Raw genomic sequence first — 25,588 nt, 5'->3', positions numbered from 1 at the left:
CAGAGTCCTGCTGTACACTTAAGTACTCTATATATTTCCAACACTGGTTTGCGTCAGGAACGTCAGGATGTATAGAAAGATTTACCTTTACAGTAAATCTGGCCTAGAGTGGACATTTGTCCTTTGCACAATGCGGTAAAAGCCTTTATTTTCTTTATACTGTAACAATGTCAGTGTGTACAAAGTGTAGTACGAACAGTACAGTAAAAACTCGGATTGTGAAACTACGCTTTTAATGGCTTGGCTTGTAAATTTGGATTCAAACACAACTATATGACAGTTAACATAACTCATATACAGCAAACAGAATTTCAGGATTATAAATATGCATCTAATAAAATAATAGTCTACATCAAACCATAATTCAGCTATCAAAATTAAATATCATAAAACTTGACTAATAAACACATTAACTTGTCTTAAATCAAGGACTTTTTGGTATAACAAAATGTCTACATTCAATCAAAAAATGCCAGACAATATTTTAGCTACAACACATGAATGAACTCACTGCATTTAAATAGCACTTTTCAAACTTTTCAAGCACCCAACGTGTTTTACAGTGAATGGTGAACCTCACTAACGACCATAAATGTATAGCACCCAGCTGGGTGATGCACAGCAGGCCCTATGCATTTGGGGTTAGGCTTCACATGTGGCAAAACATTTTTAAAAACAAACTTTGGCACCTCATGCATCTTGGCAATTCTTTAGCTTATAGTAAAGTTTGCATAGTCACAGAGCCTATTGAAAATGGTCATGAATGGTTCATTATCTGTTCATCAGTCTGTTAGTATGATGTTTATGAATTATGATTACAGTACAGTTTTAATACAAGTGTCCTGAAAAACTGAGCTACCTTTGCATTACTTTTCAATATGTCCCAATATGTCTTACTGTACGAACTGCCACTTTAAAAAACGTGTAGTTAAGCTGGCACAGATTTCAGTAGACTGATCCATCAGATCTGGGGCCGAATATAGGCTCTATGCATGACTCCATTTTGGATTTGCTTCCTACTGGGCAATCAACTTCCTGTTTACACTGTACAGGCTATGACAGAAAATAACAGATGACTGGCCTCTAAGTTTTAATATTGTAGGCTATTGCTAGTTGATCACCATAGCTAAAGTTATGTAACCAGTTCAATGACATAAGTTGCTTGATTAAGCTAAAGAACATTTTAAACTCTTTTTTTCCGTGCTGGAGTGAGTGGCACACATTTTCACAAAGTCGGTCTACATTAGACGCGAGACAAGGTTTTGAAGACAATGACTATAGAAAAGAGACATATCTGCCAATGTATTAATGTAAACAGGAAGTTGATATGCCAGTACAAGCCAATCCAAAATGGAGTGGTGCATGGAGTGCATTGAATGTTTTAACACTCTGTGAAATTGAAATTGAAACAGAGCTTGCTCCGACTGTCTCCCGATGGCACCTGCTACCAGACAACGGCAAGTGAGTCACGGTATGCTGGGTCCCCACTATATCAGACACCAAGATACTCTACTTCTTTCCTCACGTCACAGTACTAAGACATGCAGTGTTGGGACTACAACGTTAAGTGCAATTTAGTGCATATTAAAAACATTACAGTGCCTATGACATCTGTTGATGTACGCTAATGAAAACAAACAACAACACAAAACAAATGTAAATGTACCATAGCTTAGTTCAGGCCCAATCTGGAAAGACTGTGCATTAATATTAATTCCTTGGTAATACAGATTTTAATTTACAATTTACGATTTTAAGTTCTTAAATATTTAAAAAAAATATATGGCATTCTGCTTCTGACATATTATTTTGACGTTATTATTTTGGTATCAGCTCAGATCAATCAAATCACCTTGCACTGAAGCCTCTTCCGGTTTCCTCTTTGACCAATCAGCAATCAGTTCTTTCACTTCCTTCCCGAACTCCTCATGCATTTGCCTAAAGTCCTCCGTGGGGTCTGACCACACCCCCTGAGGCGGGGCGGGGCCATTGATTGGGGCGACCAGCGCGTTCCGTTTGGGCCACAGCTTTGGAGACTTCTTATTGGCTGCCTTGGCGTTGGTGGATGCGTTCAGGAGCAGCTGCTGCGGAGCACCCAGGTCCACAGAGTCCGGGGCAGGGGGGCTGGTGTAGAAGATGGACCCCGGGATGAGGCCTCGAGAGTGGGAATGGGCCATGCCGTCTCCCCCCAGGCACTGTGGGTCTGCTGGGCTCTCTCCAGCTGCACAAGCAGCCTCTGATGGAGAGAGAGAGGGGGAGAGAGAGAGAGAGAGAGGAGAGAGAGAGAGAGAGAGACATCCTGTGTGAATGCTGCAGGATGTGTGACTGATATCAGTGTTGTTAAATGTTGTGAATGAGTCTCATCACCGTAATTAATAATTTTGATTTGATACAATGCAACCAAAAAAACACAACTGCGTATATATAATCCAGACAGAAGAATCTGATATTGTTCAAAGAATATATGCATACATTTGGCGTGGGTATAGATAATTTGGGTCTTGGGCTGTGTAGGATTCAATCATCAATCAATGAGTACACTGGATCTCTACCTTTTCTAAGTCAACTCAATTCATATTTGTCTTTTGTATTCCTAGACATTTAACTTTCTTTATGTTTCTCTTTGGCCTGGTTCTGCTTACCAAGGTATTGCTCCTGCAGGTCCTTCACGAGCAGTGCGAGGTAGCCATGGTTGGCCAACAGTAAGGCTTTAATCCAGCCCTCCAGGCTGGCCTGGTCCTCGGCTGCAAACTTGTACGTGCGCAGGCCCGGCTCGCTGAACACCAGCGAGAAGGCGAACTTCTCCTCGGACTCGCACAGCTGCACGGAGCACCCCTCCAGCACGATGACGCCCGCAACGTCTCGCTCGCTTGGACGGTCCTTGTAGAACAGCAGGTTCCCCTTCAAGATGCACCAGCGCCTCTGATAGGACGTGTTCACCTCGCCCTGAGCCAAGGGAGAGCAAATAGACAATGTTTAACTTTGTGTGAGCAACTGTGCAGTGTGCAGTAAAGTACACAAGCCTCCCTCCCGACGCCTTAAAGGTGAATTCCGGTGTGATATTGACCTAAAGTGTGTTGAAACATGATACCGAGTGTGAACGTATGTCTCATAGCCCATCTCGGCTTGTCCCCTGCACTCTAAAATCTGGCGCTTGTTAGCCGATGCTACCAACAGCTTTTTCAATGGTGGTGCTTCGGCATCGGGCTAGCCATGCAAATAAATCACTGTTTTACACCATTTACGAGGCTCAATGTATCTCCACACTTCATTGGTAGACTTCCAAGGGCCCTGACATTTAAAACGAGACATTGAGAACTTTGAAAAAGCACTGGTAGTTTACTTACAAGACGATTTATACAGACAGTATCTTCACGAAGTTTAGCGTTTGCAGCCATCTTGAATTTAGTCACGATAAGTCGAGCGACGAGTAAGAATGAACAGGTATGATAAGGGAATTCAGTGGAAATGCATGGATTCCAGTTTCTTCCAGTAGCAGCAACTGGAATCCATGCATTTCCACTGAATTATTTTTGGAATCTGATCCCTTATCATAACTGTTCATTCTTACTCGTCGCTCGACTTATCGTGACTAAATTCAAGATGGCTGCAAACGCTAAACTTCGTGAAGATACTGTCTGTATAAATCGTCTTGTAAGTAAACTACCAGTGCTTTTTCAAAGTTCTCAATGTCTCGTTTTAAATGTCAGGGCCCTTGGAAGTCTACCAATGAAGTGTGGAGATACATTGAGCCTCGTAAATGGTGTAAAACAGTGATTTATTTGCATGGCTAGCCCGATGCCGAAGCACCACCATTGAAAAAGCTGTTGGTAGCATCGGCTAACTAGCGCCAGATTTTGGAGTGCAGGGGACAAGCCGAGAATGGCTATGAGACATACGTTCACACTCGGTATCATGTTTCAACACACTTTAGGTCAATATCACACCGGAATTCTCCTTTAAGGGACGTGTTAGCCACAGACGCTAGCACCCACGTTAGCAGGCCTGCCCCCCAGGCCAAGGGTTCTGCAAATTCAGCTGTTCAAACTCAGGCAGGTGCAGCGATGAACCGCGCAGACGACAACACAAGGCAGGTTACACTTGCAACAAGAGAGAGTCCCTCTTATGGGGGATACAAGAACAAGCACAGCCCTTGAGCCTCCTTTAAAGGCACAGTCCTCAATTACAATCAGTGTAATAACTGTAAGTCGCTTTGGACAACAGAGTTTGGCAAATAGCTGACCATAACCATGACAAAACAAAATGCTTCGGCTATTCTCCTCACAGTCCTTCAGCTGTCCATTCCGAGTGTAGCCTACATCCAATAAATTATGCTATTCCAAATAGACCAAAGTGACTTGGACCACTGACAAATATCACTTCAGTCAACTGACAATGCTGCTTCATGGACCATTGATGGGAGGGTACCCAAATTCCACTTCAAACCTTTCACTAGGTGGGGGACTGTACCTTTAACCCTATTCTAACTAGGGAGGCTTAGTTCAAGCTGCACTGCACTCTACTGTCTGTCCAAAAGCCATTAGTTTGTTCACCCACACTGTTTCAACATTTACATTTCTATCTATGCAAATGATCTGCAATAGGCTACTGTTAGGTGTGTGTGTGTGAGTGAGTGTGTGTATACCTTTTTGTACAGATATCCCTCTTTGTCCGTGGATGAACTGCAGGAGAGGTAATGGTTCAAAATCTTCCCATGAATCTTCATAACTCTTTTGAAAACAAAGCATGCACATTTTGATTTTTTTTTTACTACTGAATTAAATGAGCAGGTGAATGTTTCTTCCTGATTTCACTCTGAAAATAAGAGGCTTCCTGAACAAATCTGTATAGAACTGCAAGATCAGACTGAGCAAAATGCCCTGTGTTAGTTCATAACTGCGCCTCATAAACAAGGTTAGTTTTCCTTTCCCACACGCACTGGTCATTAATCATTAATACCGCTTTTATCTGCAGGTCTAAGGTTTGGCCTGCATGCGCGCATACCAAGACATAAGCTGGCGAGGCGTATAGCCCTATATGAACAAATAAGCTACTGACATAGGCAGTAGCCTACTAAATGACCTGAAGCCCTGACGGCATGTCAGTAAAGAGCCATTCTTAACATACCTGTTCTGTTCCCCAAAAACAACGATCTCTGCTCTTCTTGTTTTACGCATATAGGTTATTGCTGGTCAACCCTCCGCTTCCGCACAATAATTCAAAGCGATGCAAACATTTCCCACGACGGACTTGACGAGGTGGTTAAACCTGGTAGCCTACACAGCAAAACACGAACTGATAACACATAGATACATCTGAAGAACCTCGCCCTACTATGTCAACGGTCTGGAGAGTTTTTACTCGTGGGCTGGGTAAAAAGGGGTGTTGTTAAACGCATACTTCCTGGTGCCAAGGTGAGCACATCCCCCGCGTTAAAAACATACGGTCTTCGAAAACTTCACACAGCTGGTTTCCTTAAACCAAATAGCCATTAGCCAGTGACACCCGCGGTAGCCTAAAACAGTTGTTTTTACGCACGGTAAATTCCAGGAAGCGTAGCTCAAACTCCAGAGATCATTGTCTATTTACGCTATCTCTCCTCAGCACCGACCGCACCGCAAGGGTTTCGTATACTGACTCATACCACCAGTTACGGATAATGACTCAGACTGATCCCGACTGTGATATCGCTTCTGACAGAAACTGGCCCTCGTTGGTAGTTCCACTTTTCATATCCTGTATTTGCTGCTAAACCACAGCGGTCAAGAAAGTAAATAACACACACACAAACACACACAAAATGAGGCTATATTTGTAGTGTGGTGTGAATGTGTCTTTTGCATGACACATAAGCGAACTAGAGACACACAACACTAAGAATTGTTAAGTCTGGACTTAAAATATCTACTTTATGTCTGCTGCATACCATGTACAAACTTATTATATTTACAAGTTATTCCCCAGAGGTGAAATACATACATTACATATTAAAATACATTGTAGTACTAACAATTACATCAGCAACAATGATAAATAAAATCATTTAGCCTTAATGAAACAACCATGAATGAGCTAGCAATGATCAGAACTCACCGTGGCTTTTGTCTCTGTTCCTAAGACACACAGGAGAGAATACACCTCTCAAACACACACACGACTTGATAAGCAACTGTTCTATACCTTATCGGTCTCTCCCACCCCTTCTCACACACTCACTCTCTCTCTCTCTCTCTCACACACACACACACATCTTGATAAGTCTGATTGTTCAATGGCCTGTTGCATGCTAGGTTTTGCAATACTAGTAGTTTGACCCCCCCACACACACACACACAAACAAAAACACAAACAAACACAGAGAGGCTCCAAAATGTAGTTGCCCAAACATTAAACTACAGTCACATTTAAAACAATATTGTAATTCTAAAGACATAATGACAGTATATGTTTGAGTATTATGTTGCATTCTGTTGTACAGATTAAATATTCACAAGTAGGCCTAGATAAAATATCAATTTCTTGAATCTGTAAAGAGAATGAACAACAATCACTTAACTTTCTTTTTGTCATCATGGCTTTAAAGTTATGCTACTGTATCAAATCTAGCAGACCTTCAATGACAAAACCATAGATATTAAAGCTACATACCACATTGTCTGTCAAGTTCTATTAAGTGGCATACATGAACGTGGCCGCCATATTACTGGGCGCAAACGCCTTTACTGTCTATGGGCAACACTTGCTGGCAATCAGAGACACCTGTTTGATTTCCAGTCAGAGTCACGTGTTTCTCCATTGACCTCCAGTAATTGTTGCCCCCACCAATATGGCGACGCTATTTACGTACGTTCTGGAGCACAATGTGGTATCTAGCCTTCTAATATCTATGGACAAAACCACACAGTGCACCAATGTGGCATAGATGTTGACAGAATGGACATGATTAGGCGGGGGGGGGGGGGGTTAATAAAAACTCACTGAGTAAACACCAAACGATCAGTAAAACTAAATTATGACCTTGGTTGGTTAGCTTCTTCAACCTGTGCTTTGCCTCGAGAAAATTCACATTCATTAAATGCTCAATAATAATAACCTTATAGTCTAGAAAAAAAGCAACAGTCATCTCCCAATTAATTTAATTTCACATTCGTTACAGCCAATGATCCAGATCAACTCCCATTCACTGATCAGTCAGTTCAGTATCCATGTCTCAAATTGTGTTCAAAATCTTCACTTTTTCACTTAATTGTGAGAAACCTCTATATACAGTATAGAGTACACCATTTAATGAAATAGTTAAGATTTCATAGAGTCTGGTAGAGTGGTAACGTGCACCTCCCACCTGTATTTAGGCCACGCACAGGCCAAAATATACTATAAGGTAAAACAACAGAGAATGTCCACACAACGGAGTAGCTCCCAAAATTTAATTAAAAGAAAATACCCTGTCAGGTCAAAACGTTGCTTTTACTTACATTTTGGAAACTACTCTGGTGCGCAAACATTCTCTTTTGTTTTATCTTACAGCGTGTCCTAACAGGACCTGAGCAAACAACGGTCTTGTTGCATTCAAAATCATGACCTTATATTGCATCATAATAGTTTCTCATTCTAAGTAGCCGAGCAACGCCACGGACAGAAAGGAAAGAGACAAAAACGTTCGCTCAAAACGTTGCTTTGCCTCAAGCTGCACAGCACTGCTTCGTGTCGCGTACGTACAGTCAGGAATTCCAATTGAAAACAATGTAATCAAACAGATTTCACCGCTAAATTTTGCTCGCATTGCATCCTGTTAGGACATGCTGTTATAGTGAAGATTTTAAACACATCATCAGATAGGATCAGTGGCACCCTGAAGCACATGTGCGGATCAGTCCATCTCTCCTGTCTAAAGACGGACGCTGCACCTTCTCAGTTCTGAGTGGGTCTAAGGTCGACCCAGGCCTGCTGGAGTTGGGCCCTCTCCCCGACGTGGATCTTTTGGTGGCGGCGAAGGTTCTCGCCGCGGCTGAAGCTCTTGCCGCACTGTCCACAGTAGTAGGGCTTCTCGCCGGTGTGCACTCGCCTGTGCTTCTTGAGGTCGCCGGCCTGGCTGAAACAGCGGCCGCATTGTCCGCACGCGTACGGCTTCTCGCCCGTGTGACAGCGCTCGTGGATGCGCAGGTTGCCCAGCCGGCCGAAGGTCTTGCCGCAGACGCCGCACACGTGCGGCTCGTCGCGGCGCAGGCCACCCTGACGTTGGCGCCGGATGTCACCGGATAGGCGCGGAGCCCGGCCGAACCCGAGCCCCAGACGTCGGCCTAGGCCCTGCGGTGACTGATGAGGATGAGCCGGGGCTGGCTGGGACGGGGGAACAAACAGCAGGTCATAGGGCCCAGCGGCACTGTTCAGGGTTCGGTGAGGAGCTGGCTGCTGCCTGGCGCCACTCAGGTCCTCTGTGAGGCCGAAGGTGCCCAATGGCGCCTCCTGCTGGCCGATGGGGGACCTTGGCGAGACCGGCTCGGTTTTGATGTGCTCCGTAGAAATCGCATGGGCGTCAGCTAAGGTTTGTTTGCGAGGCGACAGGACACAGTTTGCTGTCGTTGGGGTCAGTGTGGTTACACGGCTCACTGCAACGGCGTCAGCGTCGCTTTTGATGCCGTCGACAACGCAGAGTCTCACAGTCTCTTCAGCGGGGGGAGCCCCTTCGCCGCTTGAGGTCCTGTCGTGGTCAGTTAACATCAGTTGCACTCTCACGGCACACTCTGTGAGCGCCTCTGCCGAGAGCTTCTGCTCTTCCTCTGGCCTTTCCTCCACGTTCTGTTCGCGCTGTGCATCGCCCACCACTGGCTTCTCATCGTCCGGAGGGCTCTCGAGCTCAAGGCTCACAGGAGAAGACCTGGCTGCATCACAATCCTGCTGCTGCTGTTCCTGAATAATAGCACACTCCAAGACAGAGGCCAGCTGAACCCGTCTCACTGCTGATAGGCAGAATGAAGTCTACAATTACTTTTTTTTGGCAAATACTGTCATTTAAAGTGTCACAGTTTACAAAAAAAACTCACCGTTTAGACACGAATTTAAGATGTGCATGTGTGTGTGTGTGTGTGTGAGAGAGAGACGGAACTCAGGGAACTGGTCAAGGTGTTGAGTGGGGAAGACTATGTATAAGATTATTTGCAACGCTCTTCTCACCTTCCCTCTCGATCTCCAGCCTTCCCAGGGCGTCGTGCAACCTCTGCCGGAGTCTTTCGTTCTCCCGCTGAGTGCGGGCGGTTTTCTCTTGATACTCCGACACCGTCTCCCGCACGAGCTCCAGAACTTCATGCACGGCCACCGTGAGTAACTTGGACACTCGAGCATTAAGTCGATCAATTTTCGACACTCTGTATGATATATAAATTAACAACTGTAGAACATATGCTTAGGAGGCGTAATCAAAAAGATCTATCGTAAAATACCGGTTTAGGCTACTGTGTTTAATGCGAATACTGAATGCTTCAATAAAGCTTGTTTTCTTAGCTAAATGACTGTTGATGAAGTATGGAGGGATTCCAGAGCAAACTAGTAAGTCTCACATCACAACTGGTTTTATGCAACTTGCCATTAGACTTCCAGTGACCAAACCATAAACTCGACAATTTAAATAGCGACGTTACCTTGAATACATCTGATTTCTTTCCATTGTTGTTGTCGTCGCTGACATTCCAGTATCCTTTTCCTGTCACGTTTTTGGGTCTATATATTCTACTGTTACATACAAAACAAATATAAAATATGTTTTAGATGGTTCTCCAGCTTATCAACGAGCCAAGGAGAGTTAACGTTACGTTATTAATAGTTGTCTGCTGCTTCATTAGCTAGCAGGCTAACTAGCTTCCAAGCTTACTTGCAAGAGTAACTTAAGCCATGTGGGCTTATAAGATGACAGGGTCAGCAAACATGCATCTCTGAAAGTGAAATACTGCCATTTGACATTTACGTAACAAGTCTAAGTCAGTAGTTTCAAAACAACTGTATCCCTGATTCGGTATAACAACTACGCTGTTCCTCATCAGGTTTGTTTGTACTAAGGAATTACTTCCGGCCATAATAGCACTTCTGTCATAATAAGAGTCGTTGTTTATTGTACGCCCTTCATAACAACTATAGACTGTATAATAAACTGCACATTAACTTTTGTTTGAACTAAGGAGGGGGGTTGCTATTAATTATTACTTAAAACGTGTGTTTACTATAAACGTGTGGTTACTATTACGAGATATTCGACGTCTTCAGAATACTAAACATATCAGAAGTGCCTTATGTTGAGTTACTCCAATCTAGATTTTTTGACGTTAATCACTCATATTGCTATTGTCTATCCAAAGTAAGATGCCGGTTTCAAAGTTAACTGATGGTCAAATCAACCAAAACTCTGATATTGATTGTACCTCCAAGTGGTCTGTGACATAAGCTTGTGTGAAGGAAAGAATAAAATGGCTCTAAAGCATTCAGTTTTTATTCCGTCAAATTCGTGGTCTAGCAGTACTTAGGTAAATAACCTGGACAGTTAGGTTTGCACATTTAGTGGTTTTTGGAAATATGAAGCAAAACTGCATTTAGTTTATTCAGATGTTTTTTCTCCAGAAATCCAATGCAACCACTGCATGTCACATCAGATATTTTGGTCTAATTGACAAATTGTATACCATTAATACCACAATTTAAGGTAACACTCTAAACAACTAAATGTTTAAAAAGTTATCTTTTTTATGTAAGTGTTTCGACATTATAACATTCTACAGCCAATGACAACCAACAACAGCCAAACACATGTGGAAATGACATGCCCCAGAAGGACTTATATTACAACATAACTTGGAAACAAACAAAATACATAGTTTAAGTCTTGTGTTTTCAAGCTTTCTTAGGTCCATAGGTCCTTAGGTCCGTATCTGTGCATCAGCGGAAAGGATTATAAATAGTGAAAATAAAGATAAATAGTAAATTGCCATTATTTTTGCTGGCTTCTCTGATGTCATTGTCCTACCCCTTTCTCATGTTAAATAAACCTAATAACAACATTGTCTACAAGAATATCTTTTCGAAAAGTCTGTATCAATGTTGAAATTAAAATCCTGATGTTAAATTAGTTAACATCAAGCAAGACGCCTCAGAAGCTGAGGTGGCGGTAGCTGTGGATCCTCTGGTGCGTCTTGAGGTGGATCAACTGTCTGAACTTTTTGCCACACTGTTGGCAACCATACGGGCGCTCACCGGTGTGCACACGCTTGTGCTTCTGCAGGTTCCCGGCAAGGCTGAAGCGCCGGCCGCAGTGGCCACACGTGTACGGCTTCTCGCCTGTGTGGCAGCGCTGGTGGATGCGAAGGCCACTCAGCCGACTGAAGATCTTGCCGCACAGCAGGCAGCGGTGGCTCTCCTCTTGCCCAGAGAAACGCCGATGCTGCTGGTGGAGGTGGTGCTGCTGCTGCTGTTGCTGCTGCTGTTGTTGCTGCTGCTGGGCCTGATTGAGGGGGAACGACTCCACAAAGGCATTGAATGTGTCAGAATGAATGTAGTGTGGCACTTCTGAAGTATCAGAGCTGTGCTGCAGGAGATCTAACTCCTGGACATCGTTCTGTGCTGCGTTGAGGGCATAATCTGGGGTGGGTTCCTCATGGTCGTACAGCTGGTGTGAAGGCACGGGTTGCTGGGAGAGGGAATATTCCAGAAGGTCGTGCTCCGCTTTGATGATATTGACGTCGGCTGGCATCCCTTGCTGAGTGGGTGAGGTGGAGTTAGCCAGTGATGAGCGTCCATTGGGAAACACTACACTTTCTGCATGTGCTGAGGTGTCCTTTGAGTTCACAGATTGTGAGTGAGCAGAGCTGTCACTTTCTGTATCCACCACGGTGACACATGAAAGAGCCACTTGCTCAACGCTGATGATGGATTCTACCTTTAACTCCAGATGATTCTTCACTTCATCTGCAGAAGTCGCTCTGGACTCCAGCTCTGACTTGCCCGATGCCTCAGAGGACGGTAGTTGTTTACATGAGCATTTGGACTGCTCTGATTGGCTGGCCTGCAATGGAGGACATGCTCTGGACACCCGTGACACTAGAGAAAACAAATACATGGGTCATTCGGTGTGAAATCATCACTTTTGGACCGCATTGGCACAGATTTGAATGAAAATGAATATAATTATGTTATGCGTAATTATAATATTCAAACCTGAATAATAAAAAAAAAACCTATATTTTAAAATGGGTCAACTTTTTACAAAAGTTAGCTTGTACTATTCTCATCATGTCCAGAGAGTTTGGTCTTGGGTTTTCATTTTATTGCAGAGATATCATTGGTTATGGTATACTTTGTTTACTTATACCATGTGCTGTTGTGTTTACCATGTGTTTCTGCTCCTTGTGTCTCTGTCTCCACCTCTCACTACACAATGTGAGCAGCTGCATAATTCTATCCACTGAATGATAGACTATCTAGTAAATGCCAGAGGGTAATATAATGTAGAACTGACAATAATAGCAACAAAACTCACATTCTCGATCAAACCATTGTTGTAGTCCCTCGAGTTTCTTCCGAAGTCTCTCGTTCTCCCTCTGAGTTCGAGCGGTTTTTTCTTGGTACTCCGACACCGTATCCTTTACCACCTCCAGCACCTCGTGGACTGCTGCGGTCAGCAGTTTAGAAACCCGTGCATTCAGTCTTTCAATCTTGGTCATCTTCATGAAAGGAGGAGTAGGAAACGATACACGACAGGTCATTCAACTTTTCTATTTGTTGTCTGAAAAATTAGTGTCACTGCTGTTCACGATTTTCAGAAGAAATTCCCGTAATTGCACTTCTGACACAAATTAGGCTACATGAAGTTATACTGACTGTGATCAGTCAAAGCGAAATTGACTATATACCCATCGCCATCTGATGTCAAACAGGTCCTAAACGCCGTAGCCTACCATAGGCTACAATTAGGCTACGGAAAAAGTTGAATGATTTAAGAGATAATCTTAAAAAAAAAAAACTCTTTAAACTTATATGCCAAAATGTTAATTTCAGGCATGAAGAATCGAGTGAAAATCAATCAATCACGAAATATTCCTGAGCCTTGCACTCGCTTCTCATGAATGAATAGTTATTACTTCCGGGTCTTGCACTCTGCGGTAGGTCAACACAGAGCCCGTTTACGGAGAGCCGGATCACTCCCTATTAACTCCATTGTACCTGCAATCTGTTGCAGTTCCGCTAGGGGCGATCACGAATAAGTGCAAAAACAATGGGGGTCTATAGAGCTAGACGGCTAAATTTGTCTCTTTCACCTGGTTGTCGGTGAGAAATTGAATATTTGATTGTGGTTTCTGCAAGATCAATATGGATTATAGGTCAAAAGTTGAATGAACGAGTAGTCACGTCCTTTTGATTTCTTACAGGTTGGGTCGTTATTGCCCACAACACACTAGCTTTCTGCTAATGAATGACGTCATTGACACATTTGAAAGACTTTTTAGAACAAATAAGTGACTCAAAAAATATAATACTCAGCGGTTTGTATTTTCCCTGCCCCCTCTTTCGACTGCAACATACGAATTTCTGGGCAAAAAATTATATCCCGAGAAAAGTGGATTTGAGGGGTACAGCTCCATAGACCTCCATTCATTCTGCACTTATTCGTGAGCGCCCTCATGTGGAACCAGAAAAGGAACTGCAACCAGTTCAGAAACCGGAAGTTTCCCGAGTGGCGGTTCTCCCCTTATTAGACATTCTCTGGTCAACATCAAAATAGAGGCCAGAGAATGCTGTCACTCCCCGATGTGAGTCGCTACCGGATGTGAGTCGCGCATGTGTCACTTTGCTACTTTGCGACTACCAGTGCTGTTAGCCACAGAATAATGACATTTAGCCTACACAGCAGTAATGTATTATTTAGCGTAAGGCATCCCATTTTCACGGCATGATCTCTAATGTCAGTTCTAGATTAGAGGCTGAAGTAGCCTGCTAGCGAGAGACTTCTGTAATATCATTAGGCGAGTTCGACTTGAGGCAGATCTGTGCAGATCTGACTTGATGTGATGCATGCTGGGTTGAACACAATGCATACTGGGATGGACGCAATGCTTGCTGGTTAGAAATTCTGTCCGACTTCTGTCAGCCGGGGAGGGACTTACCACCGTGACACCATGTCATATGACCTTAAAATATCGCGGGAGTCTTAGCCTGCAGACAGATCTTGCAGTTGCCTTCCACGCATAGACAGTAAAAGAAATGGACGAACAGACTCCGTCGTTCTCAATGGGAGGGCACCGAGTCATTTTTCAGTTGGTCCCAGTACTGCACAGACTTGCACTTAACTTTGTGACGTTAGCCATCGAACTGAATCTTGTAACTCATATGATAGATACACAGAAATTCTTCTCACACTTCCTTCGTCTTCAAAGTCATCAAAGTTAAACATTTATTTATGTATTATTATTAATATCATCCTCACAAGTGATATCAAGTCGTGTTAATGTTGAAACTACCACACATGATCATCTTCAAAAACAGTCATGGTAAAACAAAACAAAAAAGTTATAGCTTCTAGCCTTGAAGCTAATCTTCTTTCCACTTTTCTGACCTACGGTCAATCCATCGAAAACCTCTGAAATGATTATCGTTAGACTACCTAACGGTAAAACTACTGTTTTTCATTAGGTTTACTTGCCTCTATGCTTTACCTTAACATACAATGCTATTGTAGGCTACATAGCTCACGAGTTTCCGTGCTGGCTGGACTACGCTTCTTATCCAAACAATACGGTTATCTCCCTTCAGTGCGTTAGCTTCCCTTCAACCGGACATGCTAAACATTCTTCTTACGGGAACCTAACGTTACGTACGAGGTAATCGAGTCTTGTTTTACCTTTTATTGTTTATGTAGATAACACAGAAGCTAAAATATCGGCACATGATATATGTTATATGAAGTTATGGGAGTTCAAAAAAATCCTAAATGAATGGGCGTTCTATGGGGTTAGCAGAGAGTTGATAACCACCGCTACATCGATGCTTCTACTTCCGGGAATTCGCCTGCCACCTTGCTTCCACGAGCTGCACGTGCTGAAACACGCCCTCATGACGTCAGTTCAGAGACGTGATAGGGCCATTTGGGAGGAATGTCCTCATGACGATTATGACGGGAATCTCATGCTGCTTCCTTATGTTGGAATATGCGAAAATAAACAGAAATCACCTTCTTATACGTGATTTCTGCAACAATGACACACATATAGGGGAAACACTTGATATTGAATTTATGTGCTACAATGCAGGCCTGTTAACTGTACACAACAGTGGTTTATTTAAACTACATCATAAGAATTTATTCTTTATTGTTTATTGCAAACAACATTCCGCGATATCTCCCGCGAGTCACGTCAGGCAGACTGTAACCTGCCTGTCCGGGATGAGCTGCCCCAAAGATAATTGAATGCGTAGCAAGATGGGTCGTCCTAGTTCATGTCTATGAGGGCAAAGTGGAGTTCAGTCAGAGACGGGCTCTGGTTCAGTTCCCGCCTGCACAGGGGCGTGTCACTGACGTATGACTTACGTTTGAACGCCTCGGTTCCACGCCAGACAAGCCGGAGTACAAAATAAACTTGGTGTACACCTTCATTAATGTTGATTTTCTCCCGACTGGAGGGTCATACTATCATGACATTCTACTGAAATAGGGAGGAGGGTTTGGAGATCATGATACCGTGTCCGAAATGTGCATCCATTGCTCAGAAAAATAAGGCTTTGACAAATTCTGGGAAATTCTTGGATTCTGCCATAGACCTCAATGTTAAAAAGAGAGTCCGATCACTGCATAAATGTGCGGGGGCGTGTACTGCTACCCTATTTGCAGGGACAGGAAATGGCCACTCATGAAGTATCTTCGTAATCAACCATCTTTGGCTGCCCTCTGTTGTAGCTCCTCCCGGCTAGCCTCTGAAGATCACGTTTACGTAGAAAGCCAGACCAAGTCAGACTCAGTCGATCTCAAACAAGCCTAATAAAAATTGACCTACATAAGTTTGTTCACTGCTGGCAAGTAAGTAAGCAATCAAGCACAACAAAGGCTGTCACTTGAATGGCGTTTGCTAACGTTACCAATCAAACAATCTTAGATAGCTAAAATGTTTTTGAAACAGAAAAGTGAATTATTTTATGGATTTCAGTCGGATCCCTTGGCGTTATGCCGTAAAACCTATCAATCTGAGCATGCGTGACTCACATCGGGGAGTAACAATAGGCTTGTCTGAGATGGACTGAGTCTGACTTGGTCTGGCTTACTACGTAAACGTGATCTTCAGAGCCTAGCCGGGAGGAGCTACACATATCACATACTGCCAAAAGTCCATGAAAATCCAAGTGGTGGAACACTGTCAAAATTGGAATTATTAAATTGGAATTATAATATGGACACATAGCGTCACCTATGTTTGACTGTGACTGAGGGGCCCCATTCAGCTATCAGGGGTGACTATATAACATAACTTGTGTTATTTGACTGATATCAGGGGTAGAGAACATAGTAGCAACTTAACGTAGAAACTTCAGGGCCCATATAGTGCATCAACATGACCCCTCATGTAATGATCATTTTGTTCTTGATGAAGTCTGTCCCTTGCAAAGGTTACCTTGCCAACATGGGCAGACCTAGCACTATAGTCTGGATGTCACCAGTTTGTCCATAGCCTGCTCTGTGCTTTTCGCTTTGCCCATGTGAGAACTGTCCCGGCTAGCAAGCTGCTACTGTTCACTGCGACTAAATCACAATCAGATGTGTGCTTTACTATGCATAGCCTGTGTAACATTGTTGGCTACGTAAGTTTAAAACCCAGTGCCAGCTAACTACCAGTGTTCGTTGACCCTCAGTCCTGAATGTGCTTGTCCGTATGCTTGCTGTCAGACATGTAGCAAACCACCGGTCCCTGCTATCACTGGGTGATGATCTTTAATGTCACTGCACACCATGTTGTACCAATGTTGTTGTTGTTGATAGGAGAACAAACATTAACCCTTTCTACCCCACTGACTTCTGAATATGACCAGCCAGTCTCTTCAGAATGGTGAAAGAGGAAGAATATTTCACAGACACTGCCTTATATAGTGCTAAAATATTTCCTAGATGGGTGATTGGAGTTTGGTTCAGATCAATGACATCATCAAAGATGGACTTTCCATTGGCTAACGTCTCATGTTCTTCAGCGAATCGAGGATATACATAACTTTATGTTTGTACAGCTTTAACATTGCGGAACACTTACATGCAAAAACATACTGGCTAGTAAAGACTAAACAACCATTTCCATTGATTCAAAGGGCCAAAATGTAAAAATAGACACCAATTTGTACTATGGTGTTTAGATCACTAATTTAAATACAACCACAAAACAGAAAAGGTTGTGTAAAATGTGAATAAAAACAAAATGTAATAATCTGCAAAACACTTAAACTCATTTTTAGTAGCAAAAATGACACAGACAACATATCAAATGTTGAAAATATATGTTCATTTTGAATTTGATACCAGCAACATGTTTCAAAAAAAGTTGGGACGGGGGTAACAAAATGCTGGAAAAGTTGTGTAATGATAAAGAAAACAAAAGGAGGAATGTTTCACAACTAATTAGATAACTGGCAACACAACTGGGTATGAAAAAGAGCATACCAGAGAGGAAGGGTCTCTTAGAAGTAAAGATGTAGGGTATTCATCACTGTGCAAACCTGTGTGCACAAATGATGAAACAATGTAATTTTAATGCTTCTCAACATAAAATTGTGAAGTATTCAGGGAGTTCATCATCTACAGGACATAATATTATTAAAACATTCAGAGAATCCAGATACATCTTTGCAAACAGATTGGGGTTGTATAAAAATGTGAAAATAAATTATGTTGCAATTAGTTTTGGGTCAGACCTTACTTTGCCAGGACTAATTAGAATTTCCGAATTTCCTCAGAATTTGGAAAACAAAAACAGACAACAGACAATGCTGCCGACGATGACTTCTTCGGGTTATAGAACAAGCAACATAAACCAAAGAGTATCATTTGATTTAACCAATAAGGGGATTTGTTTGTTACTGCTAATTCAAAAAATGTTTCCTCAGAGTTCTCCTTCATTATATATTTAATGTTAAAAAAATCTCAACCTCAAGAGTTGTTTACTGTGGGTTTTTTTTTTTTTTTCAAATATTTTTGGGCGGTAACCAGGTACGCTATATGCAGTTGGAGGTGCATACAAATTCTGCATCGCCATTGAGATCAAGGGCTCTATCATGGCATTCTAAAGTGCATCGTCACTCGTCAAAAGTCTATTCAAATTTAGTAGGATGTCCAGTTCACATTGGGAGGGGTTTTGTTATCAAACGTGGAGCGCATGGCACAAAAAGGTGTTCCTAGGTTTTTTAATCAGTCATATGGGTGTGTTTGGGGCGTAACATCATTCTAAACCAATGAGAATGACATCTGGCATTCCCTTTAACGGCGCAAAGTGCGATATGTCAAATAAATGCATCGGTATTTTGGCATTCAACGGCACATTTGAAGGAGGCTGCTTGCAAGACCGTATGGAATAGTCATTCTTAAACCATGCTTTACTAAAAACCTAGCATAGCCTTCACGCATTTGCACTCGTCTATTATTTGAACTCATTGGCAAAGTGAAACTAACTTCACCAAGGAGTCAGCCAACGACAAGACAGTTATATGCAGTTACTTTCACTATTGACTGACAATGGGTTACCACCGAAAAACATAGGCTGGAAAAAGCAACACTTACCCTAATATTGCTCAAATGACTGAATAAAACAACATTTATCCTGCAGAGGAGTTGCTTATATCTGGTGACAGTGCGTCTTCAGCTGTGCTCCATACGTGTCTCTCGCCTCTCGCCTAATCACTTTTAACCGTCATTACCAATTTGCAAATGATGGTGAATAACTACTCATCATGAGATGTACAGTATTATGTAATATCTTTATTCTAATTATGTTTCCCATTGTAATCTGCAATTTGTAATGCTTTGTATGGACGTGCGCTGGTGTGCGTTCATCAATGATACAAGGATGTTGCGTGCACCTGCCAATATGACTGGTGACATGTGCTCTTAAAATAGCATATGAACAACTCGCCATTGACTTCTGACCAGGTTTAGGTGGTGTACGATAGCGATTTTTAGACAACGCGCCAGGCCCCTCCCTAGGTTGTTAATTGCCACACCCCTGGACGCAATGTTTAAAAAATAAACGTGCAAAATACCAAATTAAACTTTGCGAGGGTGGAAAACGAGTTTTACGCCATGCGCTGGTGTGCAAAATACAGCCCCACATATTAAGGAGCTGGCTCAAAGGTTTTTACAGCTATCAATGTGTGTTCACTTCTGGTTCCTTAGCTATCATTTTGATAACTATAACAAGCTATTTGACGTCTTTAAAATACTAAACATATCAGAGGTGCTCAAATCAACCAAAACTCTGATATTGATTGTACCTCCAAGTGGTCTGTGACGTAAGCTTGTGTGAAAGAAAGAATAAAATGTCTCTAAAGCATTCAGTTCTTATTCCGTCAAATTTGTGGTCTAGCAGTACTTGGGTAAATAACCTGGACAATTAGGTTTGCACATTTAGTGGTTTTTGGAAATATGAATTAAAACTGCATTTAGTTTGTTCAGATGTTATTTCTCCAGAAATCCAATGCAACCACTGCATGTCACATCAGGTGTTTTAGTCTTTTAGACAAATTGTATACTATTAATACCACAATTTAAGGTAACACTCTGAACAACTAAAAGTATGAGAATACATATATTTTCAACATTATAACATTCAACAGCCAATAATAACCAACAACAGCCAACCACAAGTTGATATGACATGCCCCAAGATGACTTGGAAACAAACAAAATACATAGCTTAAGTCTTGTGTTTTCAAGCTTTCTTAGGTCCGTATCTGTGCATCAGTGGAAAGGATTATAAATAGTGAAAATAAAGATAAATAGTAAAATTGCCCTTATTTTTGCTGGCTTCTCTGATGTCATTGTCCTACCCCTTTCTCATGTTAAATAAACCTAATAACAACATTGTCTACAAGAATATATTTTCAAAAAGTCTGTATCAATGTTTGCATGTAGAACAGGGATTGTAACGTCACATTTTCTCTTTCGTTTTCCGCCTAAAATTAAAATCCTGATGTTAAATTAGTTAACATCAAGCAAGACGCCTCAGAAGCTGAGGTGGCGGAAGCTGTGGATCCTCTGGTGCGTCTTGAGGTGGGTCAACTGTCTGAACTTTTTGCCACACTGTTGGCAACCATACGGGCGCTCACCGGTGTGCACACGATTGTGGTTCTGCAGGTTCCCGGCGTGGCTGAAGCGCCGGCCGCAGTGGCCACACGTGTACGGCTTCTCACCCGTGTGGCAGCGCTGGTGGATGCGAAGGCCACTCAGCCGACTGAAGGTCTTGCCGCAGAGCAGGCAGCGGTGGCTCTCCTCTTGCCCAGAGAAACGCCGATGCTGCTGGTGGAGGTGCTGCTGCCGTTGCTGCTGCTGCTGCCGTTGCTGCTGCTGTTGTTGCTGCTGTTGTTGCTGCTGCTGCTGGGCCTGATTGAGGGGGAACGACTCCACAAAGGCATTGAATGTGTCAGAATGAATGTAGTGTGGCACTTCTGAAGTATCAGAGCTGTGCTGCAAGAGATCTAACTCCTGGACATCGTTCTGTGCTGCGTTGAGGGCATAATCTGGGCTGGGTTCCTCGTGGTCGTAAAGCTGGTGTGGAGGCACGGGTTGCTGGGAGAGGGAATATTCCAGAAGGTCGGGCTCTGCTTTGATGATATTGACGTCGGCTGGCATCCCTTGCTGAGTGGGTGAGGTGGAGTTAGCCACTGATGAGCGTCCATTGGGGAATACTACACTTTCAGCATGTGCTGAGATGTCCTTTAAGTTCTCAGATTGTGAATGAGCAGAGCTGTCACTTTCTGTGTCCACCACATTGACACATGAAGGAGCCACTTCACTGCAGTTTGTAAACACCTGCTCAACGCTGAAGGTGGATTCTACCTTTGAGTCCAGATGATTCTTCACTTCATCTGCAGAAGTCGGTCTGGACTCCAGCTCTGGCTTGCCTGATGCCTCAGAGGACGGTAGTTGTTTACATGAGCATTTGGACTGCTCTGATTGGCTAGCCTGCAATGGAGGACGTGCTCTGGACACCCGTGACACTGGAGAAAACAAATACATGGGTCATCACAGATAAATGGCTTTCATGTTGTTTTAAAGCTCTTTTCCAGCACTACGTTTTATGCAAATGCTATGTTTACGAAAATGAATCGTAATTATGTTTGCATGATTTTAATATTCAAACTTGAATAATAAAAAAAAAACCTATATTTTAAAATGGGTCAACTTTTTACAAAAGCTAGCTTGTAGGCTACTATCATCATGTCCAGAGAGTTTGGTCTTGGGTTTTCATTTTATTGCAGAGATATTATTGGTTATGGTATACCATGCTGTTGTGTTTACATAGCCATGTGTTTCTGTTCCTTGTGTCTCTGTCACCACCCCTCACTACACATTGTGAGCAGCTGCATAATTCTAGCTCCACTGAATGATATTTATTAGACTATCTAATAAATGCCAGAGGGTAATGTAGAATTATGTACAATGACAATAATAGCAACAAAACTCACATTCTCGATCAAACCATTGTTGTAGTCCCTCGAGTTTCTTCCGAAGTCTCTCGTTCTCCCTCTGAGTTCGAGCGGTTTTTTCTTGGTACTCCGACACCGTATCCTTTACCACCTCCAGCACCTCGTGGACTGCTGCGGTCAGCAGTTTAGAAACCCGTGCATTCAGTCTTTCAATCTTGGTCATCTTCATGAAAGGAGGAGTAGGAAACGATACACGACAGGTAATTTAACTTTTCTATTTGTTGTCTGGAAAATGAGTGTCACTGTTGTTCACGATTTTAAGAAGAAATTCCCGGAATTGCACTTCTGACACAAATTAGGCTACATTAAGTTACTGATTGTGATCAGTCAAAGCGAAATTGGTTATAGCCTAGCCCATCGCCATCTGATGTCAAACAGGTCCTAAACGCCGTACCATATGCTACAATTACGGGAAGAGTTGAATGATTTAAGAGATAATCTTTAAAAAAAACTCTTTCAACTCATGCAAACATGTTAATTTCACGAAGAAACGAGTGAGAATCAATCACGAAATATTCCTGAGCCTTGCACTCACTTCTCTTGAATAAATAGTTATTACTTCCGGGTCTTGCACGTTGCGGTAAGTCAACATCAAAATAGAGGCCTAGACGCATAGACCTCCTGAGAACCACTCTGTAGTGGACATAAGTTCTAGAAGCATACCCCTTTACCCCTTTGAGCTATTCTATCAATTCCTGTGGTCTTTTAAAGAGGACACCCTGGGCTTTCTAATGATATATCATGTGATTGGCTGGGTTGCTGGGAACCTCCTCTTCCTGGTTCTCAAAAATGGTTGACATCAAAACAGGCACATTTTATGGAAGGAGGAGAGATAAGTCAAATAGTGTCTTCTTATTAAGCATTCATTATGATGGCAATATATGGTCTTGTTAATGAAAATGTCAGGAATCATATGATTCATTTTGAAAGAAGTTAAGTTATTTACATTTTTAAATAATAGTGACTTTATGAATGTCCATTATAATGGACACCAGGATATTTAGATTTTTGGGGAAATTTAGGAGATCATTTGTATAGGAAGAATGAGGGGGGGGGGGGGGGGGGGGGGTCAGATTTGGAGCTCTCAGGTGATGAGTGAGTGAAACAGAGATGAGGACTATGAACCTGTGCCCCAAGAAGATAGTGAGGAAGAGTAAGACTAAAAAATGAATTATCGCAGATGAAAGAAAAACATGAAAACGAACAATCCAGAAAAAAGAAATACAACTGTCCAAAAAGGCAAATAAAGTAGTCTAGAAGGATAAATAACATTTCCCCTTATATTTGGTTAAGTTTACCCTTAATTTAATACCACTAAAAGCATAATTTGTCCATTTTTGTCTATTTTCATGGCTACCTTTTCATAGTAAAACGGTCCTTTTGTCCACCACAGGGGACATGCTATAAAATTTAAAATAAAAATAAATAAAAAAAAATAATAATTGTAAGATGTTTTTTTAATCCTAAATAGAAAGGAAATCACAAAAAAAAGAAATTGTTGGACACTTTTTTTTCTTGGTTCCCAGGAGGATAAGTCCCGCCTCCGTAACTTCCGTATCCATCCAACTTCCGGGCGTCGATTGTCTATGGGAAATAACATGGCGTTTCGAAATATCATACCGGTAAAACATCTGTAGGTAGCGAAGTAGAAAAAGCTGGTGGGCAGATTGGCCTACACACTTCTGCCATCTAGTTACTGGATTTTTTGATTGTCGGTGCCGTTTAAGTAGTACTTTTTAGTACCAGCAGCTTTTTCTACTTTGTCACCTACAGAGTTTGACAGGTACGATCTTTCAAAACGCCATGTTATTTCCCATAGACATTTGACGACCGAAGGTTGGATGGATACGGAAGTTAGGAGGCGGGACTTATTCTGGAGAGGTCTATTAACAAAGCACATTTACTTTCAATGTTGTATTTTCAGAGAATTTTAAAACGGGCTCTGGTACTATCTTAAAAGTTTGCTATTTAGTGTAGGCAATCTGTGAGAAAAATCACCCAACCCAAAACTAATTGCAACAAATATTTTTTTGTTGTAGGCCTATGAAACCTTCCCATATTACAGCCTGTCAAAAGTCCATGAAAATCCAAGTGGTGGAACACTGTCAAAATTGGAATTATTTTTGTGCATAGGTCAATGGCCAAAAACTGCACCTTTGGCAGTTTTACTGAACTTTCATAGGGGGAACAACAGGGGAAATGTGAAAAATAGGTCAAATTCTTTGATAAAGGCATGAAAACTGGGAGAACTTGTAGGCCTACAGTTAAGAGCCCTGAATATTTTCAGATAACAACAATAATAAAAAAAAAAAAATTATGGTCAACTGGATAAAGCCTATATTTTGCATCATATCTTGGTCATTCTTCAATTAGGGGAACTTTTATGTCCCCAGGTTATAAATTCATGTTAGAAATACTATATTACAAAATAAATAGTTTAGTTATTTCAAATAATGTTTATTGCACCACCAAAAAAGTAATACACTAAAATCTTTATGATTTATATTTTTAAAACTGTTTTTAACACCAATATTTGGCTACTTAGGCCTTGTCCCCAACCCAGACTTTCAAACTTTTCTGCTCTAAAAATGTGATTAAATGTTATAATTTAATGTACGCTTGCTGTCAGACATGTAGCAAACCACTGGTCCCTGCTATCACTGGGTGATGATCTTTCATGTCACTGCGCACTTGACAATGTTGTACCAATGTTGTTGTTGTTGTATTGCCATGATAGGAGAACATTAACCCTTTCTACCCCACTGACTTCTGAATATGACCAGCCAGTCACTTCAGAATGGTGAAAGAGGAAGAATATTTCACAGACACTGCCTTATATAGTGCTACAATATTCCCTAGATGGGTGATTGGAGTTTGGTTCAGATCAATGACATCAAAGATGGACTTTCCATTGGCTAACGTCTCATGTTCTTCAGCGAACCGAGGATATACAACTTTATGTTTGTACAGCTTTAACATTGTGGAACATGTATGCAAAAACATACTGGCTCTAGTAAAGACTAAACAACCATTTCCACTGATTCAAAGGGCCAAAATGTAAAAATAGACACCAATTTGTACTATGGTGTTTAGATCACCAATTGAAATACAACCCCAAAACAGAAAAAACAAAATGTAATAATCTGCAAAACACTTAAACTCATTTTTAGTAGCAAAAAGGACACAGACAACAAATGAAATGTTGAAAATGACAAATTTGACTATTTAATGGAAAATATATTTTGAATTTGATACCAGCAACATGTTTCAAAAAAAGTTGGGATGGGGGTAACAAAATGCTGGAAAAATTGTGTAATGATAAAGAAAACAAAAGGAGGAATGTTTCACAACTAATTAGGATAACTGGCAACACAATTGGGTATGAACAAGAGCATCCCAGAGAGGCAGGGTCTCTTAGAAGTAAAGATGCAGGGGTATTCATCACTCTGTGTAAACCTGTGTGCACAAACGATGAAACAATGTAATTTTAATGCTTCTTAACATGAAATTGTGAAGTAATTGGGGAGTTCATCATCTACAGGACATAATATTATTAAAACATTTCACAGAATCCGGAGAAATCTTTGCAAACAGATTGGGGTTGTATAAAAATGTGAAAATAAATTCTGTTGCAATTAGTTTCTCAAAAATGTTTGGGCGGTAACCAGGTACGCTAATTGGTTGGAGGTGCATACAAATTCTGCATCGCCATTGAGATCACATAGTAAGGAGCTGGTTCAAAGGTTATAAAAGTATTTTGTCAAGTTGTTTAAAGAAAGCAGTTTTTACAGCTATCAATGTGTGTTCACTTCTGGTTCCTTAGCTATCATTTTGATAACTATAACAAGTTATTTGATGTCTTTAGAATACTAAACTA

At 41.8% G+C, this 25,588-nt stretch overlaps 2 protein-coding genes across 3 annotated transcripts in view; both read right to left on the bottom strand.

Annotated features, from left to right (window-relative positions):
• Positions 1 to 1,174: 1,174 nt before the first annotated feature.
• On the bottom strand, positions 1,175 to 6,338 carry LOC143137533 (sesquipedalian-1-like). Of its 2 annotated transcripts, none has more exons than XM_076297767.1 (4): positions 5,128 to 6,338; positions 4,646 to 4,730; positions 2,643 to 2,946; positions 1,175 to 2,236 (listed from the first exon to the last, which is right to left on the bottom strand). In XM_076297767.1, exons 1-4 carry the CDS (start codon positions 5,175 to 5,177, stop codon positions 1,830 to 1,832), a joined length of 846 nt encoding a protein of 281 aa, XP_076153882.1. In that variant the 5' UTR covers positions 5,178 to 6,338; the 3' UTR covers positions 1,175 to 1,829. The 2 variants fall into 2 exon arrangements, with proteins under 2 accessions (XP_076153882.1, XP_076153883.1); XM_076297768.1 differs by having other exon boundaries at positions 4,646 to 4,682; positions 5,128 to 5,747.
• The window catches only part of LOC143138699 (uncharacterized), a 33,960-nt gene continuing 14,260 nt past the window's right edge, over positions 5,889 to 25,588 (bottom strand). Inside the window, exons 6-11 of the mRNA XM_076299118.1 lie at positions 21,691 to 21,903; positions 20,230 to 21,222; positions 12,521 to 12,745; positions 11,138 to 12,081; positions 9,175 to 9,388; positions 5,889 to 8,960 (exon numbers count right to left, since the gene is read on the bottom strand). Coding sequence (XP_076155233.1) covers positions 7,912 to 8,960; positions 9,175 to 9,388; positions 11,138 to 12,081; positions 12,521 to 12,745; positions 20,230 to 21,222; positions 21,691 to 21,903 — 3,638 coding nt within the window. The 3' untranslated portion in view covers positions 5,889 to 7,911. The remainder of the gene's footprint in view (positions 8,961 to 9,174; positions 9,389 to 11,137; positions 12,082 to 12,520; positions 12,746 to 20,229; positions 21,223 to 21,690; positions 21,904 to 25,588) is intronic.

This window comes from Alosa pseudoharengus, unplaced genomic scaffold (assembly GCF_046254945.1).
Source record: "Alosa pseudoharengus isolate Yale_2024_CS ecotype anadromous, Long Island Sound unplaced genomic scaffold, YU_APseudo_1.1 YU_APseudo_1.1_scf_21, whole genome shotgun sequence".
Classification (NCBI taxonomy): Eukaryota; Metazoa; Chordata; class Actinopteri; order Clupeiformes; family Clupeidae; genus Alosa; species Alosa pseudoharengus.
Note: the sequence above shows the minus strand (reverse complement) of the source record. Positions and strands in the feature narration are given on the sequence as shown.

Excerpts from the sequence above, each read along its gene's own strand:
- LOC143137533 (XM_076297767.1), bottom strand. The coding sequence starts at position 5,177 with ATGCGTAAAACAAGAAGAGCAGAGATCGTTGTTTTTGGGGAACAGAAC. Across the intron at positions 4,731-5,127 it reads GTTTTTGGGGAACAGAACAG|AGTTATGAAGATTCATGGGA; the intron begins GTATGTTAAGAA and ends TGTTTTCAAAAG. Across the intron at positions 2,237-2,642 it reads CCTGCAGGAGCAATACCTTG|AGGCTGCTTGTGCAGCTGGA; the intron begins GTAAGCAGAACC and ends TCTCTCCATCAG.